Raw genomic sequence first — 27010 nt, 5'->3', positions numbered from 1 at the left:
AAGTCATGTCGTGGGTATTTTGGGTGGAATAAGTACCCAACCGAGATTACGGGCGACTCACTCTGATATGGCAGAGATCGAGCAGGAATAAATACACACGCTTAGCAATATATGGGGGGCGGGGGGGGCACGCTTGGGCTCTTATCTCCTAATGGCTGTTTGTTAAATTATTAATTTTCAGAGACAGGACAAATGGGTAATCTTGTTTTTCACAGAAGCGGAGCACTGAGGTCAGTAAAGCACTATACAGCCCAGACTCTTATATGATGCGTATCATATGAAAGGCAGTTCCTGGAATCCTGCACCTGTCCATAACACAGTATAATAACTTGTCATTCATTTCATAGGATCCACTCGTCCCACGTCTCACCTTTATGGCTTCACGGATAGGCCTACCCCACACTTACCAGACTTTAATAAATTATCAGCCCACATTTTCTCGCTGCTTAGAAAATAGTTCAGGATTAAATCGATCGTGTGTAAATTCTGGCGTCAACTACGCCTTTAAATTTTCTCTTAGTACAGTGTGATTTGTCAGTGGATTTATAAGGAATGAAATTAGCATTGTTTTGTTTGTAAATGTGACTTCAGCGAGGGTGTTTCAGTGTCAGTTATGGATATCCATTGTTCTTGCTCACTGCAGCAGGCGCCGCCTCTTTAGGCAGAGATGTTTGGGGCTTAAGGCGTGTTTCCTGCTCCCTCAGACCGGACAGTCTGCCGTCGCTCCTGGGAAGCGCAAGTCCCCTCACTTTGACGCAATTTTCCGGACTCCTGTAGCTGACGCCCGGCCGCCGGCCGAAGCAGGAACAAGCGGCTGAGCAGCGGACGCCGGCCACCCGGCAGCCCGAACACGCGCGGCTCGCTTCTGTAGGACGAGCTTCAAGTCGGGATTTCCCCCGAAATATCGGACCGATCAGCGAAACATTTGGATGTATAACATATGGCATATAAGAAGTGGTATTTTATTTAACGTTTGGATTTTCTTTATATCCTGGATTTATGAGCATTTAGTCGTATTGTGATGCTGTTTGGAAAACATAAAAATTTGGTTTATTCAGGAAAAATGGGCTTAAATTATTTAGTCGAATCCGGAACCGACGGATGAAACAACTGAACCGGGACAACTATTTCTTTTTACCCTTAATGTCGCTTTACCAAAGATGATCAGCTAATCATACCGCCCTGGTACAAGAAAGACGCACAGATATTGCAAACCAAAATCTTCCTAAAACTGGCATACTTGGGGAAAATGTCGGTTATTTCTCCTCATTGCGATGATACTGTCTGCACCGATTGCGAAGGAGGAGAACTCCGCGCCGACCTGGGACACAGATACCTGTGAAATTTAAGAAAACTACTCAACTGTGAAGTTTTCGGCATTTTTTTTTCTTGTGTTTTATTCCGCGACAGTCCCAGACATCAATATGTCGGCAGTGATGGTGCCAAAGAAGGTGACCCGAAAATGGGAGAAGCTGCCGGGGAAGAACACTTTCTGCTGCGATGGACGTGTGATGATGGCCCGGCAGAAGGGCGTCTTTTACCTGACCCTGTTCCTCATCATCGGCACCTGCTCCCTCTTCTTTGCTTTCGAGTAAGTAGAAGCGCGCACTTCGCTGCCAGTGCGCCCGTCACGCAGTGATAGACTGTAAATAAAAATGGGGATCGCTGATCATCTTTGTGTGAGAGCCTGGGCGTGCTCCCACCAGTAGTCCCGTCTTGTACGGTCCCCTGATCTCGCCTTTGTCCGTGTTTTGGTGTTGATGTTTTATGAAACACTGCAGTTATTTTAATTTGGACCGCGTTCGACAAGTCCTTGGACCATTCAATGCCCACAAGACTTAACTATTTGTAGCAATGTTTTGCGAATAACTTAGAAGCTGTGGCATAAATTATTCACCTTATTTCAGTTGTATGCTCTCTTTTTATTTTGTAAGTAGTAGTAGTATTTTTAAAATCATGTTGGTATCCCTTAAAACGATCACTGATAGTTTCTGGACGTTTTTAATAACTCAATTTTAATAATTCAATAGTGAATTAAAGCCCTGTGAGTTTTGCTAATATTTTTCGTGTGGTTAATAGATTCCTTTATCTGATGCTGAGATTGGCCTCAGGAAATAGATCCAATCAAAGTGGTCTCCACAGGCTCTCCGTGGGATGATCATCCCTCTCAGGCATAGAAAGCCCCCTCTTTTGCTGGAGACAATGGTGTCACCTTACGGGCTGTGCCTGGAGCAGCTGGATACCTCCTGGAGCTGTGGTTGCCAGATCTCTTCCTGAAGATCCCCACTCAAGGCTGTTTGATTAAGCATTTGAGCTCACATTCATGGCCGTGATTTGCTGAGCTGGGTGAACTGGAATTAAGTTGCCTGAGGAGATGTTTGCGAGCCAGTGGTCTAGAGGATAGATGCCTTATCACAGCAGCACCCACACTATAGAGGAACCAGTGTCTCAGTTGCCATCACCTTGCCCAGGATGGAGCAGTTCAGCCACACATTGTGTCGTTGATCCATTGAATTATCTTCCAAACTAGTATGACATGAGCTTCTGAAAATTTCAGGTGATAGTTTAATATCCCTCCAGTATTAACTTCTTTCAGCCAGGACCAGTCAGTCCTGTAAGGGACATAGGCAGCCACCTAGGGTCTGGGACCAAGGGTTTTGGTTGAGATGTTCACAAAAGGCACCACATGGACAATATTTGTAGGGTAGGACACTTTTGTCATATTAGATTTCTGTTTATTGGCGGTTTGGCATTATGAAGCATAAGTTGAAAACCTCACCACGCAAGCAGAGGGAACTAATTTTCATCAGAAGTTGCATGATACTGTATTTGAAAATATATATTGTGGATAGAGTAAATTATATTGTACGATGCGTAAAAGATGGTTTAGTCATTTTGCAGAATTTTCTCTGTCTGTTTGGCCATCCATCCGTCCGTCTGTCAGTCGCATTGGCCAGCCCTTGGTATTACATTTACAGGGGTTAGGAGAGACCTCAGCAAAGCTTAGTAACTAGACGGTCATTAGTGCCGTATTCATGTTACAGTCGTCCATAATTATCCCTCAAAGGGGGACTATTGACATGGAAACTGAACCAGCAGCAACAGGCGTAATTTAAACCTCTGCATTACAGAGGCAAGTCCAGCCTGTTTTGATTTGGCTTCTGGCTGGTGGAATGAAACGCGAGGGAGTCGTGAGGCCATCGGGAACTCCACTAATGGAGTGGAGCTCAGGACTTGTTTGTGAACAATCTGAAAGATTGTCCATCTTTAGCCTGGATATCTGCATGCAGATGGTTTCTCCCGTGATGGAGCTCTAGCCAGAAATAGAAATTTCTGCAAGTGATGAATGGCTGGCATTGAATTTTGAGCCTGAAAACCAGTTGTAGGGAGATGTTAACATGTCACTGGCTGAGGACGGCATTTATTGGGGAGCATAACATGGAATCCAGGACCCTTAGCCAGAAGAGTCTCATGAGCAGGTTGTGTCGACACCCAGCTGGTTCAGAATGGTCAAGAGATGCTGATTCACTCTGAGATTCTTCATTATGGATTCTCTAAGGAATTGCTGGACGTCTTCGCCTTCCATCTTCTGATCGGCGAGACGCCATGGACTGCAGAGAGCCGGGGGGGGGGGGGCAGTGTACTTCTGAGAGCCCACTGGAGCCAGCTTAAGAATAAGTGGGCAGTCGTCTTATCGGCGGCCATCGTATTGCGTGTTTGTTACGCGGCAGGGCGGGACTCATGCTGTCAGGGCGTTCAGAGACATTTTGTTTGGAGAAACTGTAAATAAACACAAAACTATGCAGGAAATATGCAATAAAAATAACTTGTACATTTGCTGGCTGCCTCGTTGAGCTTCTTTACATTTTTGTTTAGTCTGGTTTACCAGATGTCTATATCTAGAGCAACTTCATTTTATTATTTTTACAGCAAGTTATAATTTAACGATGATAAATTTCAGAACGGTACATTAGGTACCGGGTAAATAAAGAGCGTTGTGCCTGGTGTTCAACCCATTTACAGTGTACGTTGGCGTTTGGGACCCAGACCCGATTCAGCTGGCACCGTCTTGCGTCCTTACAGAGCAGCATGGAGCCTGTCCAGGCATTCCTGCTTAAATACGTTTTTTCCTGCATTACACGCATAGCTACTTCGCAGGCTGACTTCCCGTGGCACAGTGGGGCTGATGGATCGCTCTGGGCTCCCCCAGGAGGAAACCCATCACCCTTAAGCTTTTCCATTCTTTTCTGGGCCCCAAAGGTTATGCGACTGGACCAGAAAAACATTCATTGGTGTGGCTGAGGCTCTTGACGTACTTCGAGGTGTTCCATTTTCTCTTTCTTCTTCCCCTCTGTCTCTCCGGGCTCCATCCTGTTGCATTTTCCACACCTAAAATTGAATCACATGTATTATTAGGTTAAGCACTGGGGTTATTTTTCCCTTAGCAATGAGCCTAATTGATTTGCAGCCATATGATATCAGTGACATTGTAGTCCTTCATTTGCAGAAGGCCTTGACAAAGTCGGCCCATAAACAGATGAGACAAATGAGTCCTTGAGGTGTCTTGTCTTCCCTTTTCATGGAAGAAAAAGGACTTTGGCTGTCTGACATGGTAACTGGAGATTTGTGACTTTTGGTAAAGACTTTTGACCAGAGGCTAAAGTGATGGGGGGGTTGGGTACGAGTGATTGTTTCACCAACATCTGCCTCAAGATGTTAGTTTTGCAGATTATGCTACTTCGCCATCATGTCATTTGGGTGCAGAGTCCATAGTGCTTCTCTAAACTGTACAAAGGTCACATCTGTTATTTACTTTGCAGATTTTGTGCGTAAGAAATTAATCAGCTTGGACAAACCGTATTGGATGTAGCCTGGCTAGGCTAATGGCTGATTGGGCCCTTTGGCAGGAGAATCTGTGAATGTGGTTTAGTCCCAAAGAGGAAGCTCCGGGGTATACACAGCTGATGCTAGATTACGGCTGCTGTATGCAAACTTTTCCAGAACTGCGGCTAATCTTTATCATTACCCTGTTAGTCAACATTCTAAACATGTGGTATGACGTCCCTCTGTAACAGTTAGGCTATTGATGTTGAGGCTCTCGTCTCGTCAGTGTTTTAAACATGGTACTCTACCTTCAAGGGTTGTAGTCATACTGATGGACATGCAGATCACATCGGACGTTTTTTTTACAGCAAGCCTGTCTGGTTTATTTAACGTGTCTGCCTCATCCACAGCACCGTACGATCCTATAGATCACGGACAGTCTGGGCAGCCAAAGGGCGTTGCCGTCTTTATATAATTTCTGTGCCAGAACCAAATCGAAAAATGGAGGCTAGATCAAAGTCACCATCTCTGGTACATTTTTTTTTTTTCAACAGAACACCAAAAGAGCTTGTCATCCATCATCCTTCTTTTTCGATGGCCTGCAAGTCACCCAGAAACCGGCAATTTAGGGAAACTGATACAGTCAGCTGAAGCGAGGGTTGGCGTCCTCGTTGGCGTTTGACGTGAACGTTGCCATGGACGATCCTCTGGGATCACACTGTTTACCGCTGTAATTCTGTAGGAAAATTGAAAAGAATGACATGAAAATAAGATAAAAGAAGTCGTCCTTGTGTTCAGAATGATGGCCTGGGGTTGTCTGTTCTACCACAGCATTAGTGGGTCTCAAAGTAGCTTAGCAAATGATAATTTGTGGATTTATAGTTTGTAAAAACAGGTGTGGTTCTGATCTGGACAACTTACTGCGGCAGGTTCTTCTAACGAGGGCATTCTGGGTTTTTTACGAAGGAAACAGCTCGTGGCCCAGCTGTGGCCTAGTCCGTCACGGTGGGCCGTGGTCCTCTGTAAGGACTCTGGCTTGTCACCATGGCCCTTCATCGTCACTTGTGGGTTTGTGTGTCTCTGTGAGGTGTTTGATGGGTGTGCCTTGCAGATGCTAATAGGGGGTAGAGTGAGGCAAGGAGGGGCTGAACAGAATAGGTGGAGCTGGGGAGCATAAATAATAATGGTGTAACGAACAGCCGGGATGGACCTCTCAGGCGCATTTAAAGGTTTTGCTTGTCCTCCACCTCCCAGGGGGCAGGGGGGTGGGGGAGCTAGAATCCCCGAACATCAGATTTAGTGCTTCTTAATCACCTTTGTGCCTCATTCATTCCCTGACAGGCTTTGTTGTACAGCCGCCTTGAGACTCAACACAATATGGTGACAGGATGTTAGCAGAAGTAGACCAGAATGCAAACATACCGAGAGCTCAATGCAAAGAGATGGACAATGCACTGAAAAATCTGGAAAAGTTCTGAGCCTGACACGGAAGTGATAGTGAGGGTTTGATGATGAGGATGCACACACAGGTCGTTTTGGTCATCAGGCCAGCGTGTTTGTGTCACTGATCCCAACGAGTCGGACAGGGATCTGGTTTGCACTGTCTGCCCCGTGCATCGACTGCTTGCCCTCAGATCGATCTCTTCTGAAAATTTTGATGAGCTTGGGATACAGAACTGTGGAAAGTTACTGATTTGTCTGTGCTGATTTGTATAGCAGCAGAGGCGGGCCTGGTCCTGCAGCTGACGGGCGTGTGCCCTGTAGATCTGCTGACTTATCAGCCTGAAATGCGCACTAGATCTAAAAGAAGTGAACTTTGGTTCCTTATGCAGTGTATTTCGTAGCTCCCCCCCCCCCCCCCCCACACCATTCCTGCCCTTGAGCCTTGCCTGATCTTTGGCTCCTTCCCAGCGTGAGTGATCCAGCAAACTTTGAAGTGAGTGAGAATAACAGTGTGGCAGAAAAATGTTTCCCTGGAATGTCACTGATCCAGCTGAACTGACAGATGCGCTGTTTTCATGTCGAGTTTGTTTGCTGCGGTGACGGAAGATTGATGATTCTGATTAGTAATGACTATTCCTACAAATACTAGTGTAACAAGTTGGTTTTTTTATGCCCTTTACATGAATTTAGAGCCTTTTCTGATTTTATAAACAATGATGTAAGTAATGTTGTACGGTACCCAGTATTATGAAACACTGAAGTGTTTCTCCGAGGTCTCACAGCACAGCCCCTCCTGATGGCTGGGTGAGCGGCTGTCCAGTCCAGTGTTCGATAAACTAACCGCTCTGCTGCAATATCCCTTTCATGATACCTCATCTTTGCTGAAGTAATGGTAACCTTTGTAGTGAGACCGCCTTGGCACTGTTTGTCCCTTACAGGTGCCCGTACCTCGGGGTGCACCTGTCCCCGGCCATCCCGGTGTTTGCAGTCGTGCTCTTCCTGTTCGTCATGGCCGTGCTGCTGAGGACCAGTTTCAGTGACCCTGGGGTGCTGCCGCGGGCGTTGCCGGATGAGGCTGCATTTATAGAGATGGAGATCGGTGAGTTAGCGCCCCTCCCCCCCCCAGGGTTTCTTTTTGTTAGCAGGACCCTGATGTGAAGCAGACGCACCAAAACCATCACCCTGCTTTCCACACAGCTGCTTCATGTTGAGCTATTCCCCCCCCCCCCCCCAAACCTGTTCACTGTGCCCATGAAGCATTCAGAAACTCCACCTAGTGCTTCAGTTGTTGGTCTAATGTTTAAGGCCCTTGCTCAACAATGACGTCACCTTTCCATTCAGAGGCAGAGAAGACTAACCCGCTGAGCCTCACAACACCCCCAGGAAGAATGTCGAAGATAAAACATTTAAATATTGACAGGTTATTCATAACTGGGAGAATTGGAGCTCTGACCTCCGGTGCACAGTTGGAATATTTGCCCCTGTACATTATAACTTGGTTTTATTGCCGTTTGTGTATTTTTACCTGTCAGCTGAGAAGTTTGTGCTGACGGTGGTAATAAGGAGCCTGGAGTGAGGTCATGTTTCGACCATTTCCGCCATTGCATACAATGCCTGTTAAAACGGTGTCAAAATAAACAAAGTTAACAAGAAAGTCCTTTTCAGTAAATGGCAAATATACTCTGTTGTGTGAATATTGCCTGCAAGGCTTCCAAAGTGCAGGCAAAACAGGACGAGGATCTGTTCCGTCTGTGTGCGTGACGCTTGATGTTGGCTTCGAAAGGTCGTCTTTAGATTAGAAGGGTGTGGTTGTTTGATTTCAGTTGGCCTGTTTTTTTTCTTTTTTATAGCCGTAGAGCGTATCCAGACAGGCCAAAATATTCCCAGGCCTGGTAAAGCTTGTGCTTTAAAAGACAGGGTGGGTTCTGTCAGCTACTCAGGTTGCCCTGAGTAGGAATGGTCACTAAGCAAATAGAACACTGAGATAATCTGCTGGGTTGGCCAGGGGACCAAACAGAGGTGGAAAGGTCCAGTCCAGAAAGTACAAATCCAGACCAAGATTTTGTTTCAACCAACCAGTTGAGTATAAAGAGTCACACTCACAGAGTACTCAACTGGCTGGTTGAAAGAAAATCTTGGTCTGGATTTGTACTCTCTGGACCGGAACTGTCCACCTCTAGGACCAACTTGCCCCACCCCCACTTCCCAGCACGAGTGAGGGGTGACACCCTTTCCTGACATGTCTCCAATGGGCTTTGCTCTACAGAGGCAGCCATTGGGAGCGTCCCGGCGGGGCAGCGCCCCCCCCCTCGCATCAGGAATGTCCAGATCAACAACCAGATTGTGAAGCTGAAGTACTGCTACACCTGCAAGATCTTCCGGCCTCCCCGAGCCTCGCACTGCAGCATTTGCGACAACTGCGTGGGTGAGTGTGGCTCCTGTGAGCATGCTCAGCTCTGCCCCCCTGCACTGGTCACTGCCCACAAAGCCGTGATTGGCAGCTATAACTTACTCCTGATCACATGATCCCAACTGCTGCAATTTCAGATCTGTCTGAACAGATTTTTTTTTCTAAAGATGTTCCTTACATTTCTAATATTTTTATTAAAAGTCCAGAAAAAGTTGCCTTTCAGATGCACGTTTTTTTAATCAGGTTGTTACACAAAGTTCGCTCTGTTGTGGTGTTCTTGCTGGCATGAGATGAAGCTGATCTCCTAACTCTGCATGCTGACAGAATGAAAACCGACCGCATATTACGCCAATGGAATGCGCTTTTACCTGCAGTGAAACAATAGTGTGCTTTGTGCGCAGCTGCGCATTGGTCTGATGGACGTGAGACTTCATCACCTTATGAGGCGTCGATTCAGAACAGCCTTTGATCACCAGCCTGCTTTTCTCCCAAAATATGAATATGTGAGTGACACCAGGGCAGGTGCATTGCACAATGCGGCGCTGCCTTTCACATGCTCACGTCGCATTGAATGCAAGAGTTTGCATCTGCTTAGCTTCCATGTCTGGGTTGCACCTTCAGCCTGCTCAGGTTCAGAGTCTGCATCATGTCTGCAAACTGCGCTGTTTCTGATTTGCAGCAGTGAATCGCATTAGCAGCAAAGCATGTTTGTCAGCTGCCGCACCAACGGCTACATTGTGTTGCATCTTTCAACTTGTATTATTTGCACTGTAATTGTTATGCATTGTGTACTGTTTTTAAAATTCTATTTTCATTGTAATCAATCAATCAAATTGATTAATTAACTAGATTGTTTGTTTTGTTTTATTTAATTCTTTATTCTTTACATATTTACCCCCTCAGTACTTATTGTTTGGTGTTTGTTCTCAGCTGTTCCTTGTTCTGGCTGTATATTGCTCCATAGAAATATAATTTCATTTCAGGTGTGTGAAATGACATTAAATGGACTTACTTGATTCGTTGGTAGAGGAGCGCTGAGATGGCCCAGGAGAGCCGCATGTCTCCATGTATGAAGAATGCTGGGAAATGGCTTTCTGTGTCTCTGTGTTTGGCCCCTTTCTAGGTTTTGGTTCTGGCCCAGTTCTGGTTTTGGTCTATTTCAGGTTCTTCCTGAATTGATGCTTTGGCCCAAGTCTTGCTGCTCCTCACAGCTCTGTGCAGTTATTGAATGACTCTGTATGTGTTCCAGATCGCTTTGACCACCACTGCCCCTGGGTGGGCAACTGCGTGGGCAAGAGGAACTATCGCTACTTCTACCTCTTCACGCTGTCGCTCTCCCTGCTCACCGTCTACATCTTCACCTTCGACATCGTCCACGTGGTCCTGCGTGAGTTTGCGGGGGGATCCTGTGATGTGTATAGTTGTGGGGGCAGACCGGATTGATTGGCTCCTGATTTAGGGATAAGAGCAGTTGGCTTGGAGATAAATGGAGTAACGGTTGATTGATTTGTGTGGGAACGGTGATGAGACTTTTCTGTGACTTGGTGATGAGAATGCCGATAGACCAGCTCTTGGGGGATGTCGGTGCTGTACCCTTGAAGAAATGATTTTACCTTTTGTGAAGAAATTCAGAGTGATAAACTTAGGCGTCAAGATCCTCATCCAGAAAGCCAGAAATAAGGAGTAATGATGTCTAGTAATGATCCATTGGGTACCAGGTGCAATCTAATAGCTGAATTCAATCAGGAAGCGGTGTAGTGGCTCAGAGGTGGGTAGCATTATATCTGCTGCTGGTCTGCTGAAGCTCTTCTACCATGACAAGCCACACAAGTCTGGGGTTTTCCTGTAAAGGTCTCAGCTGCCTGCATTTCATCCATTATTTTATAAGGTCAGGAATGTGAGGCCTGTGTAGGTGGTGGGGGTTTGGGGCTGGTGTGAGCGTTTTTCGGCATGTGAGGGACGTCCGTGTTCCTGTGTGACCACGTTTGTCAGTATGTATGTCCTCAGCCTGCCCTCATCATCTCCACAGGGTCGCTGGAGTCTGATTTTGTGACGACCATCAAGGAGACGCCCGGGACATATCCTGTGATTAACTGAGGCAAACTAAAAGGGAGAAGGATGTTTCCATGACAATTTGCCATGACCGCCTTAAGGGTCGCTGGTTTAATTTTCTGATTAAGATAGATGATTTCAGAAATTAATTTGATTTTTATAGCTATATAAGCAGATGGTTAAACAATAGAAAATGTATTTTTGGGGATATATATGGAAAGTAGATTAAGACTTTAGATTTTATCTGCCTATTTGTCTCACTCAATATTAAAGACAGAACTGTGCTTTGTGCCTCTTTTCTGTTGTAACTGCCTTGACTGCCCTCTACTGTGCTGGAGGTGTTGATCTGCTTCTTCACATTATGGTCAGTAGTGGGTTTGACTGGCTTCCACACCTACCTGATAACCCTCAACCAGACCACCAACGAGGATGTGAGTATCCTGATCCCTTCACTGTAAGGCACAAGGCTGTGTTTGGGGGAGGGGGGGTGACCATGCAGCTGGATCGATAAGCTGTGTCCCCTCTGCTCAGGCTGACCTTGCCTTCTTGAGTTTCTGTAAAGACGCAGGTCCTGACAGTGCTGGGTGTTATTTATGTCCTGGAGCAAATTGCTGCCTTCCAGGATTTGGCTGCAAAGATTCATCTATTTATGGTTCTTCTCTATTTTAACCCAATGCACAAAAAATTTGAGAAACAGGCACCAGCAGATTGACCGAGGTGCTTCTGTGCCCATCTCAGATGACGCCGATAATAAACGTGCCCACCCCCACCTGGCATGTGCAGCTCTGCTGAGTGCAGGCCGATGTAATGGGGGGTTGGAGGGGTGCCCCGTCCGGCATCTCCAAAGACGCCCGTGCATGCCGGGTCCTTCCATATCCCTCTGACACTTCCAGCTCGCTGTCTGTGGTCCTGTCTGCCATGTGACTAACAGCCACCCAAACCACAACCTGCACAACCCTCCAGATGCGCCTGATGTTTTTGTAGCTCGTTTATGATCAAGAGGGAAAGACATTTAAAAAAGAAGCACATAGCTGGAACCTGGATCTATTCCTATTGGCTGAATATCTGTTTCTTTTGTATTATTTGTCCTTTTTGTACAGATTAAAGGCTCCTGGACGGGGAAGAATCGAGTACAGAACCCATACAGCCACAGAAACGTCATCAAGAACTGCTGTGAGGTTCTGTGCGGCCCTGCCTATCCCAGGTACCCACCCCGAAACCCGCCCCCCCTCGTCCCTTATACAGCCCTGCCTATCCCAGGTACCCACCCCGAAACCCGCCCCCCCTCGTCCCTTATGCAGCCCTGCCTATCCCAGGTACCCACCCCGAAACCCGCCCCCCCTCGTCCCTTATGCGGCCCTGCCTACCCCGGGTACCCACCCCGAAACCCGCCCCCCCTCGTCCCTTATGCAGCCCTGCCTACCCCGGGTACCCCCCCCACCACACCCCCCGCGTGTCACTTCCTCTCTCTTTGATGTTGCTTCCCCTCTTGTGCCCATGAGTCTTTGCTCTTTTTGACCCCTGTCCATGTCTGTCACTGACCTCAGTCCCCTGTCTGTCCCTCTCACACTCTGTGACCCTGACCTGCTTGTGGTCTCGCCGTCTGCAGTGTGCTGGACCGGAGGGGGGTGATGACAGAGGAAACACCTGCTGTTCCCCAGGAGCCAGAAGCCAAGAGCGCCCCCCCGCCACAGACCACTGTAAGCACCTTGTCAGGTTTGATGTGATCTGGGTGTGGTCTCATCACTGGGTCCAGACGGAACCAAACAGCAGCAGCACAAAGGTCATGGAGACACATGTTCCGTGCCATGTGAGCCAGGTGGTGGGGGGGGGCAGGGGGGTAGGTTCCCTAGTTATGTCTAATAATAGCATGGGATGGACAGGGGAGGGGGGTTTTCCAGGAGACTCCCCCCTCCCAATCAGATCCACAGCTCATTCCTGCCCCCTTCAGTCTGCTGTGCTTTGTCTCTTCTCCAGAGAACCACAGCCCCCCTCATCCCCAATGAGCACACTCCAGACGACACTAAGACCAAACTGGCTGCCGCCCCTGAGGAAGAGGAGAAGCCCCACCTTCCTCAGGACACTCCACTCCCGCCACTGGACACCAGCGCAGGGCCCAGGCCTGACCCCCAATCCCCCCAGTAGGCAGGCCTAGCGATGGGCAGGGCGGGAGGGATTGGAGAATCTCTGATGAACTTGTCTGCGAAAGGCGCCGCTGAGGGTGTGCCGGGGGTCCGCCGCAGCAGAGCGCGAGCGGCCGCATGACCCCACGTGCCGCTCCAGGCAGCGTGTGCCGGAGGAGGAGGGTGACTCACCCGGGTTTCCATCTGCTAGAGCCTTGCATGAAAATTTACAAAAAACAGAGACGGAGCACAGCGGATTCCTTCATGGCAGACGGCTATGTGAGACCTGTTCTGGGGCTGCCACGTTTTTGTCAATTTTCTACGCACAGTTCTGTCGTGTTGGGTTTTGGTCACTTATAAGCACACCGTCGGCGGCTGGAAAAGGCCCGACAACCCCCCCACGGCAATTACCCGGCCGTCTCTGCGCATCTCGGCAGGAGACTGGAGGGCGGAGGGAGCCCCCACCTCATAGTGCCATCGCCCACTTCCGTCGGCCATCTGGCGTCTCGGCGGTCTCCTCCACGTCGCTGCGGCGCCCCCTAATGCTTCCCGCACAGAGCCGCACCCACCCGCGTCTGTGTCCAGGGTTACCGGCACCACGGGCCAGGTGGAGCAGGGCAGGCCAAAGAAACTGTGCCTCAGAAAAAAATGTGATTTCCACACACGTGAAATGCATGAAATAACGCCACCTGCAAGGTGGATTATTATGTTCATAATAAAAGCAGATCTATGGAAACCTGCCCTTTTCTAAACAACGAAGGGAAGGAGTTACAAAGAGGAAGATTACGTGATTGTAAAAGATTAAACTGGGGAAGTAAATGTTGAAATGCTTCTAGATGATGCTTCCTCCTGGTCGACGTCTGGCTGTAAATCTTGGCATCAGATTTCCAGTTTGAACTCACTGACCTAAGGCCTTGTCCCCCTCATCTGTCACCCAGTATCTGCCTTCCAGCAGTCTCTCCCAGTCTCCCTGAAAGGGTGCTGATTGCTCACATTGACACACCCATTGGGACCCTTTTGTCTGAAACCTAAATGAATGAAGCTGCAGGTAAACATTGACAGTGTTTATCTGCATAGTTGGATTGCGCCAAGAGGAGCATGAGCCAGGTGATCTAGGCCTGGATTGTCATGTTTGTTTGCAGAAGCTGGTTACTAAGATGAGAAGGCTTGGATTACAATGACAATAGAACTGTCATAAACTCAGTACATGATATAGAGTCTGTTTAAATCCTATTTATATTTGCTTTTCTTTGTAAGACCATTGTGATTGTGTTTTCTTTTAATTGCTTGACTTTTTACATGAATGAGTGGTGTATGTTAATTAAACCAGACTTGTCGTAATGCCTTGTCTGAGTGGCTGAGATGTAGATCTGTGGCATCGATGAATGTTTGCTGAAAGGTGCAGGAGGGAGAGAGAGAAAGGGAGTGATGGAAAATTGTCTCACCTCAAAAATGAAACACGTGCTGTAGCAACAAAATTCAATTTAAAAAGTATTTTATTAAAAAAAAATAAAAAATACATTCAAAAGGTAAAAAGTTACACCTGTATGACTATTTTGAACTGTAAGATGATCTCTTTGAACACAAGACAATCAAAAACTGAAAACTCATACAACACAAGAAGTAGGGGAGAATACAGGAATGATGCAGTATGTACAAGAAAAAAAACATTCTGGGTCCTTCAGCTCATGCTGAAGAAGTTTTAAATGCAGGAAGAGAGCCCTCTCGATCATTGCTGGGGATCATAGAGCAGCTCATTGCAGCGTGAGTATGGTAACCACAGCATTTCTGCATGGATATCCGTGGATATCGAGCACAGTTTGCCTTCAGTTGTAAAGCTGGATGTTACAGCAGAAGCCTTCCAGAGGGACTAAGACAGTCTGAGGATGCTAGTAACCAGCACAGAAGCCCACCAGAAGCGTCACTGAGCCACACAGCCTCTTAACTTGACGTGGCGTGAAGTTGAGCACATGGGCAGAGAAGGGAGGAGGACCTTCGGTCTTGAACGCAGACTGTACATCCAGCAGTTTTTCAGCATCAGTTCTGGTCCATCCGTAAATTGGTAGGTAAGACAATGTAAGGCCCGACTCACCTCTCCTAGGATGTGTCTTCTACTGATAGACCCTCCAGCTGGTTCTGGGTGTCTGCAAGGCCCGGTTCCGCTTCCTGCTGTGCTTCTGGCTGCAGCCCTGCGTCCGCTTCTGGCGCCGGCCCCGTTTCTGCCTCCTCGCGTCCATTCTCCAGGTTCTCCGTGCTCTCGAAGCAGCCCGAGTCCCTGGGTGTGCCGGTCTTCTCCTCTCCGTCGGCTTCGTCTCCCTCGCTGTCGGCTGGGGGGGGGGGGAGCATGCAGCATCAGCGAGGCATGTTCTCTGCTGTCTCTACGGTCATCCCTGACGGTGCTGATATTTTGTGGTTACAGCTATAACTCATACGTCATGTGTTTGCACAGCCATGTGTACAGGCGTGTCGGGGGCCTGGGCCGACTGTCCATGCACTGCATGTCTGGATCTGAGGGTACCAACCTAACTGCTAAGTCTTAAGTTTATGTTGCATGTAAATGTATGGATTTGTACTTTCTGGACCTGAATTTTCCACCTCTGACTTTACAGGATTACTTTTGTGAGTAACTTCCCCAACACTCTTTACCGGAAACACAAGGCCGCTTTTGGCTGGTGAACCAAGGGGGATAGGCCATGCCGGGGGCAAAGGTCACGGAGAGTCTCTAAGCAGCATAGACCTGCTAGCACTGAAGACGTGCTCTGTATAGCATGGATTATGGGATTGTCTTTGACAGTAACAGTGGGTTCAGCTCAAACTGACACAGCTAGAAGAGGATCTACAGTCATCAAGGTCACTGAAACAACTTCTATTTTAGATGCATCAGTGAGTGGGCAGCCCTTGGGGAAGGGCTACATGTGTTTGCGTGTGGAGGCACGTCTGAGGACTTACAGTCAAGCAGCATCTCCGCGGCGTTTAGGATCTTGGTTCGGAGCTCAGGGTCTGTAATGTTCAGCTCGTTGAGGTGGGATTCCTTCAGCTCACGGAAGTGGTCCAGATTCTCAAAGTGCATGGAGAGGAGGGGGTTGAGGTCCTTTTGGGGGTGGGGAGAATGGGGGGGGCACAGAGGGACACATGGTCAGCTGGTCCAGTATGCACCCTAAGGCTTTGTCTTTATAGAGCAGCCACAGTGACGGGACTGAGACGGGTGGGGACTGCACTCACCGTCAGGCCAATCTTCTCCAGCATCTCCATCAGGGTCTTTGGTCTGCATCGATGCTGCCTGAAGCGACTCCGCCTCTTCTGGGGTGGCGTGACCTCATCAGGAAGAATGGTGACATAGATGAACTTGAAGGAGCCCACTTTGTTGTTGAGCTTTCCAGTCCAGGTCCCCACTGGGGGCTTCTCGATGATGTCGATGATATCGCCTTTCTGCAGGGACAACGACAAAAGTGAGAAGGTCCTCATTGTACCTCAGGCTAAGCTCTTCCACACCTTGTTCTTTTTGCCTTAGTTGGGTCATTGTCAAGGATGTGAAGAAGGTAAAACCCATTCAGAATGGGCTATTTCACAAAGCAGCTCCATTACTCTGTTGCTATAGTGAAATCAGCTGAATCAGCCACTATCGTCCTGATGACCATGAGATACAGGTGGTGTTGGGCTTACCTGCAGCTTCAGGGACTCTATGTCGTAGGGGCTGGGCGTGAAGTCGGTGTGCACACGGGCACGGCCGCAGAACGGCCCAGTGTAGGTGCTGTCTTCTAGCCGCATGCTGTCTCTCTGGCTGTAGCCGCTGTCCAGGCTCTGCCTATCACCACCTACAGGGCGGCGCATGTGTGAACATGAGGTCCCCATCCGCCATTTGATCCACATTTACAGTTACAGTTACTCCCTGTGACCCAACCAAGAAATATATCATCCACTAACATCATAATGGATGAACAAAACAGGGAATGTCTGAACTAAAACTGGGTACATGAATTTAGAATTTAGAATTACTACATACACTTCCCATTAACATAAACCTTATTTAACATTGTACTGTGTATGCAGAAATACCCAGATTTACAAAAAAGCTATTATTATTAGTTTTTTTTCCCAGGATAATCTCTGAATGATGGCCAAACCTCCACCCCTCATAGTCCAGAAGTTGTTTGTCACACTTACAGCCAGACAGCTGCCGGGACAGGGCTGGGTGTGTGGAATCCTCCGACTCGCTGGAGCACATGGAAGTCCGCTGGCCGGTCAGGTCAGGGGCCCAGTCGCTGCACGGGGGGGACACGGGGCTGTCTTCACCGCTCTCCAACTGCAGCCATGCCCGCATGTTAGGGGAAAATATGACTCAAAATCTCTTACAGGCCTTTGTGGATGTTGTGACTCAACTGTACCACTAGGGGGAGATGTGCACCGTATTTCAGTTACACTCTTCTCTTGGCCTCTAACGGCCCATCAGATCATCTCTTATTGAAAGCCTCCAGTTTTATTTTGTAACATGATAACACTGTGTCAAACTATTCCTCTGCACATTATTACCCATTTTAAATATAATTTACTTTGTACTTTGATGTTGTTGACTATTTGCTTTAGGGTGCCTTCTCAGTGCCTGATCACTTAATTATTTTACGTCTTTCACATGCTGAGCACATGTTTGCTGCACACACCCCTTCCTCTGCAAGGGCCTTCTGCACCATCTTGGAGGTCTTGCGGGTCATGGTTCGGGTGATGACAGCCCGCCACTTCTTCCCCAGTTTCCCGCCGCTCTTCCCACTGTCCTCCAGGGGCATGTCCTCCACCAGCTGCAAAGATATCCATAATGAGATTAGGGGAAGTCAAAAACCTGGTAAGATTAAACAAATAATGGAAGCCTCCTTGTCGAGCCCTGCTCCATGGGCTGTACAGTACCTGCTCTTCCTAAACACCTGCTCCTCTTTCCTGCTCCTCCTATTCCTCCCATCCGCTCGTCTAATCTGCCTATGTGCCTCTTCTACTGCTTCCCCATATGACCAGTCTGACTGACTAAAGCGTTTGATCCAGAGCAAGCGTGCGAGGCACAAAAACAGACAGAGGCATTCAGTGGGGTTTCACTGGTGTTGTCAGAGTAGCACTGCACTGGCAGTGCTGCTGTTCGGCAGCCTGCTAGCCCAGTTTAAGTTGCATGCAGCCCTTGGATGGCCGTTTGTGGTGCAGCCACCCTGCTGCTTCCTGTCTGGGTGACACACATCTGAGTTTACAGATCCTGCGGCCTGGGTGGTGGTTCTTGTTATGCCAAAGGCTGCCTATGAGCTCCCTGCCAGCAAGCCTCCTGGGCCTCAGAAGCACCACGCCCCCTAGTGGAGAGATCTGAAATGTGCCCGGTATATATATATGCTACATATATATCATACCTATTTGTAATATTATTATTATTATTATTGATATTGTTGTTGTTATAATGTTTGTTGTTTGATGTTCTTGTATTCTGTATTCCCCTACACTTAATTTTCTCCATCCCACCTACATTATTATTATTATTATTTCTGTATACCTTTGTTTTCTTTTTTCCTTTTTTTCTTTCTCTCCCCCTCTCCCCATGATGATTAATGTCTGTTATTGTTACGATTATTGTTCCTGTATCCCCCCCCCCCTTTTTTTTTAATTTTTTTTATGATCACGGTACTAGGACGGGTGGGTTCGGAGCGGCCACACTCTTTACTCTTGAATTTAATGTAAAATAAAGTTGTCCTACGAAGAGGGGGGGGGTGGTGGTGGGCAATAAAAAATAAATAAAAAAAAAGAATGTGCCCGGTCGGATGTTCCCACCCCCCATACACATTCTGACTCACAGACCGGCTGGCAGCCCTCTAGCATGAACGCTGAAGTGCCTTTTATCAGGCGCACATCAGCGATAGCTGCATAGGACATCCCATTGGCCGCTGAGCGTAACGGTGCATGATGCCCTTACAGGCTGAAGCCTTTAACTTCCATGCTGCAGCGGCTTTCAGCTCCATCAGCTTGCAGGAGGATATCCTGTCTCCCTTTGCCACAACCCCTATATAGAGTCCCCCCCCCCCTGCCCCAGCTGCTTCCCCCCTGCTCACACACTGTTGCAGGAAAGGTGCATGCGGGTTCTGCAGTGCCCTGGCATCATGATACCACCTAGAATGGGGGTGTGGGGGTGTGGGGGAGGTATGAGCGAAGCAGCAGTCCCTGTTCCACGTGAACACTCACGCCAGCCGTCACTGCTATTAGGGGAAGGTGAGCCCAGTTTAACTTCCCCCTGCGTGTAAACATAGATCTGTAAAGCCGACCAGTTACAATTAGAGAAGTGTGCGGCTGTCCGGGGTGTGCTGATGGGGGGGGTGCTCTGATGGCAGCCACACGTCAGCTTGGGAACAGGTGTGCCACCTGCATCGTGTGCAGGGGGAGGCGCAGGGCCGTCTTAGGTGGACAGCGACATCCCTCCCCAAATACTCTCTGGGGTCTTGGTGTGATGCTCGAGCAGCGTTGAGTCCTACCTCTGTCATGTTCCTTTGCTACAAACATTTATTTTTTTTTGTATGCTTGTTGGCCAACAGAGTGGTGACTAATGTATCACAAACCTGCCATGGTTCCTGTGTGAGGGACGTATTAATTCTTCCGGCTTTCGAACTATCTAAGAATGAATTTTCACTTGCTGCAGCAGAGAGTACAGCGCACCTTAATACTATTTCTCAGATCATACTACAGGAAAAACACACAAAAAAAACTAAACCAAAGTAGTGCCTCAGTCATTTTCTACAGCATTGTTTCACTCCCGGCCGCAATACTTTGTTGCCACTTTTTCCTCTCAATTTTGAGGGTTTTCAGTCTCTTGAGTGGAAGGGGGGAGGTGGGGAACTCACCGGTTCACCCAGGGGAAACTCCTTATCAGCCACCACAGGAGATGATGGCTTGGACTTCATGAAGTCTTTGAAACTGCTGGATCTCTGCAGCGAGAGCTGGGGGGGAGGACAGAGAGTCATGGGTCAAAACCAGAAACAGATACTGGGTCTCCGAGACCTAAAGGTTGCCTGTCCAACTCTCCAAAGAGACGTTTCTATTTGTCCGTCAACTGGACATATTTATTGGTCTTAACCGGTCAGAGGTAATTCTGTGCTTCTACCCAGGGCCAGCGGAGGGGGGGTGGCTATGATTTCTCAGACCCTGGACTGGAGGAGACCCCAGCTGGCTCTACCAAGGGGACCCATGGTGACATTTTGTCAGAAGCCCAAAAAATCCTTGCTATGCTTCTCCTTCCCCCTACAGCATGATTATCCTCCAACCAGGGGTGGCGTTAGAGATGTTGGGCCCTATGAAATCAGATTGGGCCCCCTAACCCAGACCAGTTCAATTATGTTCCAAATTTTTTATGGCCCCTCTCACTCATAGGCCCTTGGAATTGTTGTTACTTCCCCTTCCCCCGCAGGATTCAACGCCCCGGCCCTGGGATTTTCAATACTGTTTCATGTCTGCTTGAAATAATTAAAGGAGCCAGTGGAGCTGTTATTTTATCATGTTGGGTGGGACATGATGTTAGTAAATTGTGCTGGTTGGTGGCTTGCATAATGACCCATTCCCTTCCCAGAAGGCATTGCAAGCAGCTCAGACAGAGTCAGCGTGGTTCCACATGGCTGGCTCCAAGTCAACATAGGGCAGACCACTCAGCAGGTGCACAAATGTTGTCAGCCTAAAACAGTGCGATGGGCTGTTTCAGCCGACACACAGAAAACGATTATCAGCACAGAGCGAGTAAGAACTGAACTTGCTCTTATCAGTGCAACCAAAGCAGTATAATAACGACTGCTGGATATCAGGCTTGGGCTCTGTTTTAGGAAATGCAAAATCGCAAATTTTCCCTCAAGTCACAAAGCTGCCCAGTCCCTTATCTCCGCCCACCTTTCCTATTGCAGGACTAACTGCAGGAAGTGGGAGTGGCCTAGATCAACCAACCAACCTCTGAAGTCACTATAATAAGTGTCTCTTTTTGACTGATACCAATCATGCTGAATTCTCCTAATAATTGTTACACGGCACCCAGCCTGGGGGTTGGAGGACAACAAAAACCAAAAAGCCCTAAAGTCAGAGGAATTACAGCGGTGGAAATAACTTTATTTTTTGAGATTCAAAAGGCATGTAGATCCCTCCCAAATACCTAGTGCAAATAGTAAAAATCAACAAACACTGAAAAGTTCATTTGAACTTTTCAGTGTTTGTTGAATCCATGAAAACTGATTGTCAATCACCGCATAAGCAAAAAATATAATGTATGAGAAATATTGGAAACTTGAAATAAATGAGATTTGTGTCTGTGTGTGTGTGAGTGTGTGTGTCTGTCTGTGTGTGTGTGTGTGTGTGAGTGTGTGTGTGTCTGTCTGTGTGTGTGTGTGTGTGTGTGTGTCTGTGTGTATGTGTGTGTGTGTGTGTGTGTCTGTGTGTCTGTGTGTGCTGCTAGAGATTCTGGGCACCATGACAATGTGTGTGTAAAATATAACTGAATGTGTGCTGCACTGTGGCTATCAGCAGACGATATGTCTGCATGACACCCCAGGGTCCCTCCTGATTGTCCAGCTAGCATCTCTGAGCCAGGAGCTCATACCACAGATATGGATTTTCTGTGTCAGCCAAACCAGTCCCTCTTTGTTCTGAGAAGCGCCAGCTCCTGACTGTCAGATTGTGTGCAGCGCGTGGGCCGCGATGCACTCCCGAAATGCGTCACCAGCACTGAATCCGTCCGGCCGCAGAAAGCGGGTCAAGTAGTGCCGGCTTTGCCTGTGACGTTGTTAGCGTGTTGGGGAGAAGTTTTTTTGGGGCCAAAAGCTATTGCAGCTCGCTGACTAATACAGAGACACGGTAGGAGAGATCCAACTTCACGGCCGCTTATCTGACACACCGCTTTCAGATCACTCTGGGAAACAGAAGGTCAACCATTTTGCTACCTATTAGAAACTTTGGTAACACTTTACTTGAGATGGGCACAAATAACTTAGTAACTCAGTAAGTACACCCTGTGGTGTAAGTAAGTACAAATCATTAACAAATACAGTAACTGCATGATATACATGAATCATTATGACCGATTAATGATGAGCGAACATGGAATCAGTACATAACTAACACTTAGTTTCTGGTTAATTAATACATGAACTCAGAGTGTACTAGTATATTTTGTGTTTACCAAAACTTATATGCCTCATGATCTTATAGTCTTTTCAAGAAAAAGATATTATACATCAAATGGAATGGCATCTATGGAAGTTTCTTTTATTTATATGTTTAAAAAACTTTCATCACAAGAAATGTGTTTTAGTCTCTGAGCCATTCATGCACCAAGCAATTCAAGTATACAAGCTTACGACTTTCCAGTCACAAGTTCCTTAGTCACCAAGGTCCCCGAGCCCAAGTCCAAGCCACCCCCAAACCCACAGGTGAAGATGTCCCATTGAAGCATCTGCCCGTGACACTTGGGGTGAGCAGTGCCCCCCTCGCTGTTCCTAAGCCTCTCATCTGTTTGTCCCTCCCCACCTTCATTCTCACCTTTTTCTTCTCCGCCCGAGCCGGCTCCTTCTCAGAGGCGTTGGATGGTTTCCTTCGCAACATCTTTGCTGCAGAGGTAACAAGATTCTCTAGATGCTTTACAGACAGTCCAGCAATTATCTCGGGCAAACTGCAGTTCACAGTCCTGTACCTCTGTTGCGGTCCTGAGGCACAGAGAGACGGACGGATGGTGCGGCAGAAAGGCAAAGCGGAAAAGATACTGACAATAGCACTGCAAAGTGCAGGGTGCAGAGTGGAAGGAAGTCACATGACGGCGTAGGAGGAAGTTCCAAACGAAGGCTCTTTTTGGGGTTTAGCGACAGGAAGTCAGGTTTAGTAGCAGGGGCAGATGACGAGAAAAACAATGTTATAATGCATCTATCTAACTTCTTCATAACAATTTCCAATTTTCTAAAGAAAACTCAAGTAAGGATTATAAATCATCTAGAAACTAAAAATATCAACAAATCGAATGTTACTATTCACAATCAATAATAAAAAAACGTATAAATCATGTAACAAAGCATAAAATGCATAGAAATAATAAGAAATAATAAGAAAAAAGCCATCCTATAAAAAGTTATAGTGGTTAGTGTGACTAAGCACATGTTCTGGAGAAAAACTTCAGTAAAATTAGCAAACCAGACACTAAGAAATACGGAAAACAGTAACAGACACATGAAGTTTATTGTATACTGCTGGTAAAGATCATTTCACAAGTCTGCATTCACTTACTGCAAACAAGACGGCAGGCAGGTATTCAAATGAATTTCAAATGAATTTCATCTCCAGCACAGAGACTGACGACAGTCTTTCAAAACTGTCAGTATCAGGGGTAAACAAGAAGCTGAATCAGATAGCATATGGCCAGGAGGACTGTGCTTTTAAGACAGAAATGTTTTTCGAAATGGGGGACCTTCATTCATCTGGTAACTTGAAAGCTGTTTCTTGGAAGCCCTGTTTCTGTTTTACACTCCCTGTAGCATCGCGCTGCGGTTCAAAATGAACTCAGGAAGTGCTCGAGATAAGCAGTGAAGTGTGATTCTGGTAAGAAGCAGGCAGTATGCTTAACATGCTAAGTGCAGCATCTGTAGTTCACGCTCACACTGGGGATCATTCCTGGACACTCACATGGCTTCCTTTGGCTAGGCGCTGTGGCCAGGCCAAGGAATCCCTGCCTTGGTTAGCGTGAGCATCCTCCAATGACACAATTAGAAACTGACAAATGATGATCAGCAGGTGCAGAAGTGAAACTAGAACCAACACGATTTGACTCACGAACCTGTCCGGAGGATGGAATCTAATGTATCATGGGATATCGGGGCAAGCTGAATCCTGAAAGCTACATATTTTTGCCAGTGTTTTTCAGGGCGGTTCGTGGTTACGTGCAATGTGGTATTTCATCTTCTTGGCAGGTCACATGATCTGCAGCTGCTCCAGTTTAAAGAACACCGGCTTCCTGTGGCAACTTCTGGTATCGACGTTTTGACTGAAACTAAATGCAAACTATCAACATTTTCATAAAAAAAATGTGCATGAAAAGTCATTCAAGGAACTATATAGGTCCCTGTGAAGCTTTTTTGGCATGACCGTGACATACCATGACTTCAGTGAAACTTTGATGTAAATAAGGTGCACACTTTTCCAAAAAATAAGTATTTATTGTATACAATAAGAGCTCTAGATGTGATTCAATCTTTAAAACGCAGAGTAAACTCACTGGCTGTTACCAGGCTCTTTTTTTACTGCCTACAGTCCTTCTGTATGGGCATGATTCAAAACAAGGATGTAGCTGATCTGACCATTCTATACTAGCATTGTATAATGTTAGTGGGCTGGGGGGTTTGGCAGCCAGTTGACCTTGAACCCCCAGAGCATTTTTCCTTCTGCTCACTGTTGTCTGTTCCTGTTCTCTGTTGCCTTCTGCCTTCTTTAATTTTTTCTGTATGATGAACAATACAACTTAGTATCCATGAACTAATATTAATGCTATTGTACTACCACACTCTCATAACTTGAACTGAATTATTGATTAAAGTCTAGGTCACGTCTTGATTTCCCTCCTGAACAATATAAAGTAGCGTAAGTGTCCAGCAGCAGGCTGCCGGCTCTGTCGATACCCTGTTCACTGCCCCATTACTATGAAGACCAAGCAGAGTTGAATCATGCTTATTTAGTTTAGGTCTCTAGCAGACCTATTGAGGAACTAAAAAACCAGCCCACAGCTGCCTGTGTCATACGGATGACGTCTAAGAGATAGATGTCTGGTATAACGTACTGCCTTTCATGTCCGCCTCCCCTCCCATCTCCTCCCTGACATGGCCTTGATGAGTCACGCCTGTTGCTTATTGTCACTCGTTAGCCTTTTGTATTTAAGTGCCTGTCTTGTCAGTTCCAGTCCAATCACTGAAGTCAATCATCTTGATCCCTGTGCCCTTTCCAATTATTGTCTTCCCATTTTGACTCCCTGCAGTCCTGTTTATTTCCCTGTTCCTGGTTTGACCCCAATAAAACCCCCTTTTTTGTTCTCCGAAACGCCCGTCCATGGGTCCAGTGTCCCACAGAAACCTCACGGCCTGAACCTCAGTCCCAGCTTCCAGGCCACCCTGCACCCTGTGGACTGGATACCCCAAGTGCCCCAGATCCAGAGACCAGATGGATCGTCTAAGCCGCGGGGCCCTCCAGAGCCACCCCGTATTCAAGCAGGAGACTTCTACTCGCTCTAGGACATCCACAAGTGGTGGAGTAATCTTGCAGTCTGGAGGATCCCCAAGGGTATAGCTTTCCTCTGGTGTGCAGGGAAGATGCTAGCAAGACTCACCCCAGATGCGGATCCCCAGAAGGTGAAGAAGGTCCAGAGGCTAATCGAGCATGAGGCCGCTCAACCCACCGCTTCTACACCACATGAAGCTACTCTGCTCACCTCTTCCCCACAGTATGAAGTTGCTCCGCCCTCCAGCTCCCTGCAGCTCGCCGCAGCTCTACCCGTTGTCTCAGGCCACAGGAGGAAGAAGTGGAGGAAGCTGACTGTGCCCGTGGCTAACACCACGCCTGACCCAGTGCCTCCAGAGCCCTGCCCAGGGGAAGCTGCCACCACGCCTCTAGAGCCCTGCCCAGGGGTGGTCACCGCCACACCTCCAGAGTCCTGTGCCTCTGGGTTTCTTGGCCGCACCCTGCTCACTTCCAGGTGCCCCAGCTGCACCCTCCTTGCCTACTGCCATCCCATCAGCTCCTACATTATCTCCTGGTGTCCTGCCAGCACCAGCCTCGTCTACTGGCGCCGGCCTCATCTACTGGTGTCCTGCCAGTGCCCGCCTTGTCTCCAGGTGTCCTGCCAGTGCCCGCCTTGTCTCCAGGTGTCCCGCTGGTGCCCACCTTGTCTCCTGGTTTCCTCCTGGCACCTAGTCTGTTGGTGTCCAACCAGTGCCATCCTTGTCTCTTATTGTCACTTTATCAGCCTCCTGGCTCCTTGCTAGCGATCTCCTCATTCCCTGCAGGTCACTGCCAGGCCAACGCCCGACTCGCTGGTCGCCGCTAAGCCAACGTCCAACTACCTGGTCGCTGCCAGGCCAGGTTTGGTCAACCTGGGGGATGCGCCTCCAGAGAACTTAGTGAGTCCCGCTCCATGAGCCATCGCCTCATCCCGAGGTCCACATTGAGCTGGTCTTAGGTCCCAGTGTTGTCAGCAGCATTGGATGGGACTCAAGGGAGGGGCTGGCTGAATCTCTGTCATGTCTCGGAGGGGGAGACAGGGGCACACCGACAGCCAACCAGATTTCCGTTCACCCAACCCAGACCCCTTTGGACACTCCTGCTCCAGCCCAGCAGTCCCTTCTGCATGGTCCTACTCTGGTCCTGCAGTTCCCTCTGTGCCCCTGTGTGCTCCCTGGTCCCCGTTGATGTCTGGTGTTTGTCCCTCAAGCGACTGTTGTTCCTGGTGCCTGCTTCCATTCCATGTTTGGTCTGCTTCCATGTTTGGACTCTCCTACAGTCCTTTTGGTCCCTGGTCTGGCCCCTGCCTGCGTCCATTGTTGTGCCATGTATCCTGTCCTCTCCGGTGGCTCTGCCCCTCAGGTCTCGTGTACTGTCTGTCACCCTGTTGGTCCTGCCATGCCTTTTCCTGTCTGGTCTCATCTTTAGCCATGTGTGTCTGCCCTGGTGTCTGGTGCCCTTGGTCCCCTTCCTTGTACATCATCTGAAGTCCACGCTTTGGGGGGAGGGGAGGGTACTGTAATGTCCTGGCTGCCTGACCCTCCTGTCTCCTCCCTGACGTGGCCCTGATGAGTCACGTCTATTGCTTGTTGTTGCTCATCAGTCTTTGTATTTGTCTACCTGTCTGTATTGTTACTCCCTTTGTTGCCTGTGCCCATCTCGATACTCATCATCCCATTTTGACCCCTCGTGGTCCTGTTTATCTCCCTATTCCTGTTTTGACCCAATAAACCCCCTTTTTTTCTCCTAAACACCTGCCCATGAGTCCTATTGTCCCGCAAGTTGCAACACCTGGCTGGTCCCTGTGCCCCCGTCCACCCTGCCTCGGGCTTTCTTGGAAATGGGGCAGTGCTGTGGGGAGTAAGCCTTAGCAGAATGGCAACTGTCTTGAAACAGCACTGACTGCAAATCTGACATG

The 27010-nt window shown here is 48.0% G+C and overlaps 2 protein-coding genes across 2 annotated transcripts; one reads left to right on the top strand and one right to left on the bottom strand.

Moving 5' to 3' along the window:
• Positions 1 to 170: 170 nt before the first annotated feature.
• On the top strand, positions 171 to 14193 carry zdhhc9 (zDHHC palmitoyltransferase 9). The gene is made up of 9 exons (XM_072717299.1): positions 171 to 1591; positions 7206 to 7366; positions 8534 to 8692; positions 9927 to 10064; positions 10707 to 10755; positions 11058 to 11160; positions 11830 to 11933; positions 12339 to 12429; positions 12707 to 14193. The coding sequence occupies exons 1-9, from the start codon at positions 1425 to 1427 to the stop codon at positions 12872 to 12874; spliced, it is 1140 nt and encodes a 379-aa protein (XP_072573400.1). The 5' UTR covers positions 171 to 1424; the 3' UTR covers positions 12875 to 14193.
• A 137-nt stretch (positions 14194 to 14330) lies between these two features.
• sash3 (SAM and SH3 domain containing 3) lies at positions 14331 to 25373 on the bottom strand. The gene is made up of 8 exons (XM_023797856.2): positions 22381 to 25373; positions 19710 to 19805; positions 17511 to 17645; positions 17017 to 17155; positions 16516 to 16667; positions 16075 to 16281; positions 15802 to 15943; positions 14331 to 15179 (listed from the first exon to the last, which is right to left on the bottom strand). Exons 1-8 carry the CDS (start codon positions 22441 to 22443, stop codon positions 14950 to 14952), a joined length of 1164 nt encoding a protein of 387 aa, XP_023653624.1. The 5' UTR covers positions 22444 to 25373; the 3' UTR covers positions 14331 to 14949.
• Between the last annotated feature and the right edge of the window lie 1637 nt (positions 25374 to 27010).

Source organism: Paramormyrops kingsleyae, chromosome 10 (genome assembly GCF_048594095.1).
Source record: "Paramormyrops kingsleyae isolate MSU_618 chromosome 10, PKINGS_0.4, whole genome shotgun sequence".
Classification (NCBI taxonomy): Eukaryota; Metazoa; Chordata; class Actinopteri; order Osteoglossiformes; family Mormyridae; genus Paramormyrops; species Paramormyrops kingsleyae.
The sequence above is the reverse complement of the archived record's forward strand: the minus strand, read 5'-3'. Positions and strand labels throughout refer to the sequence as shown.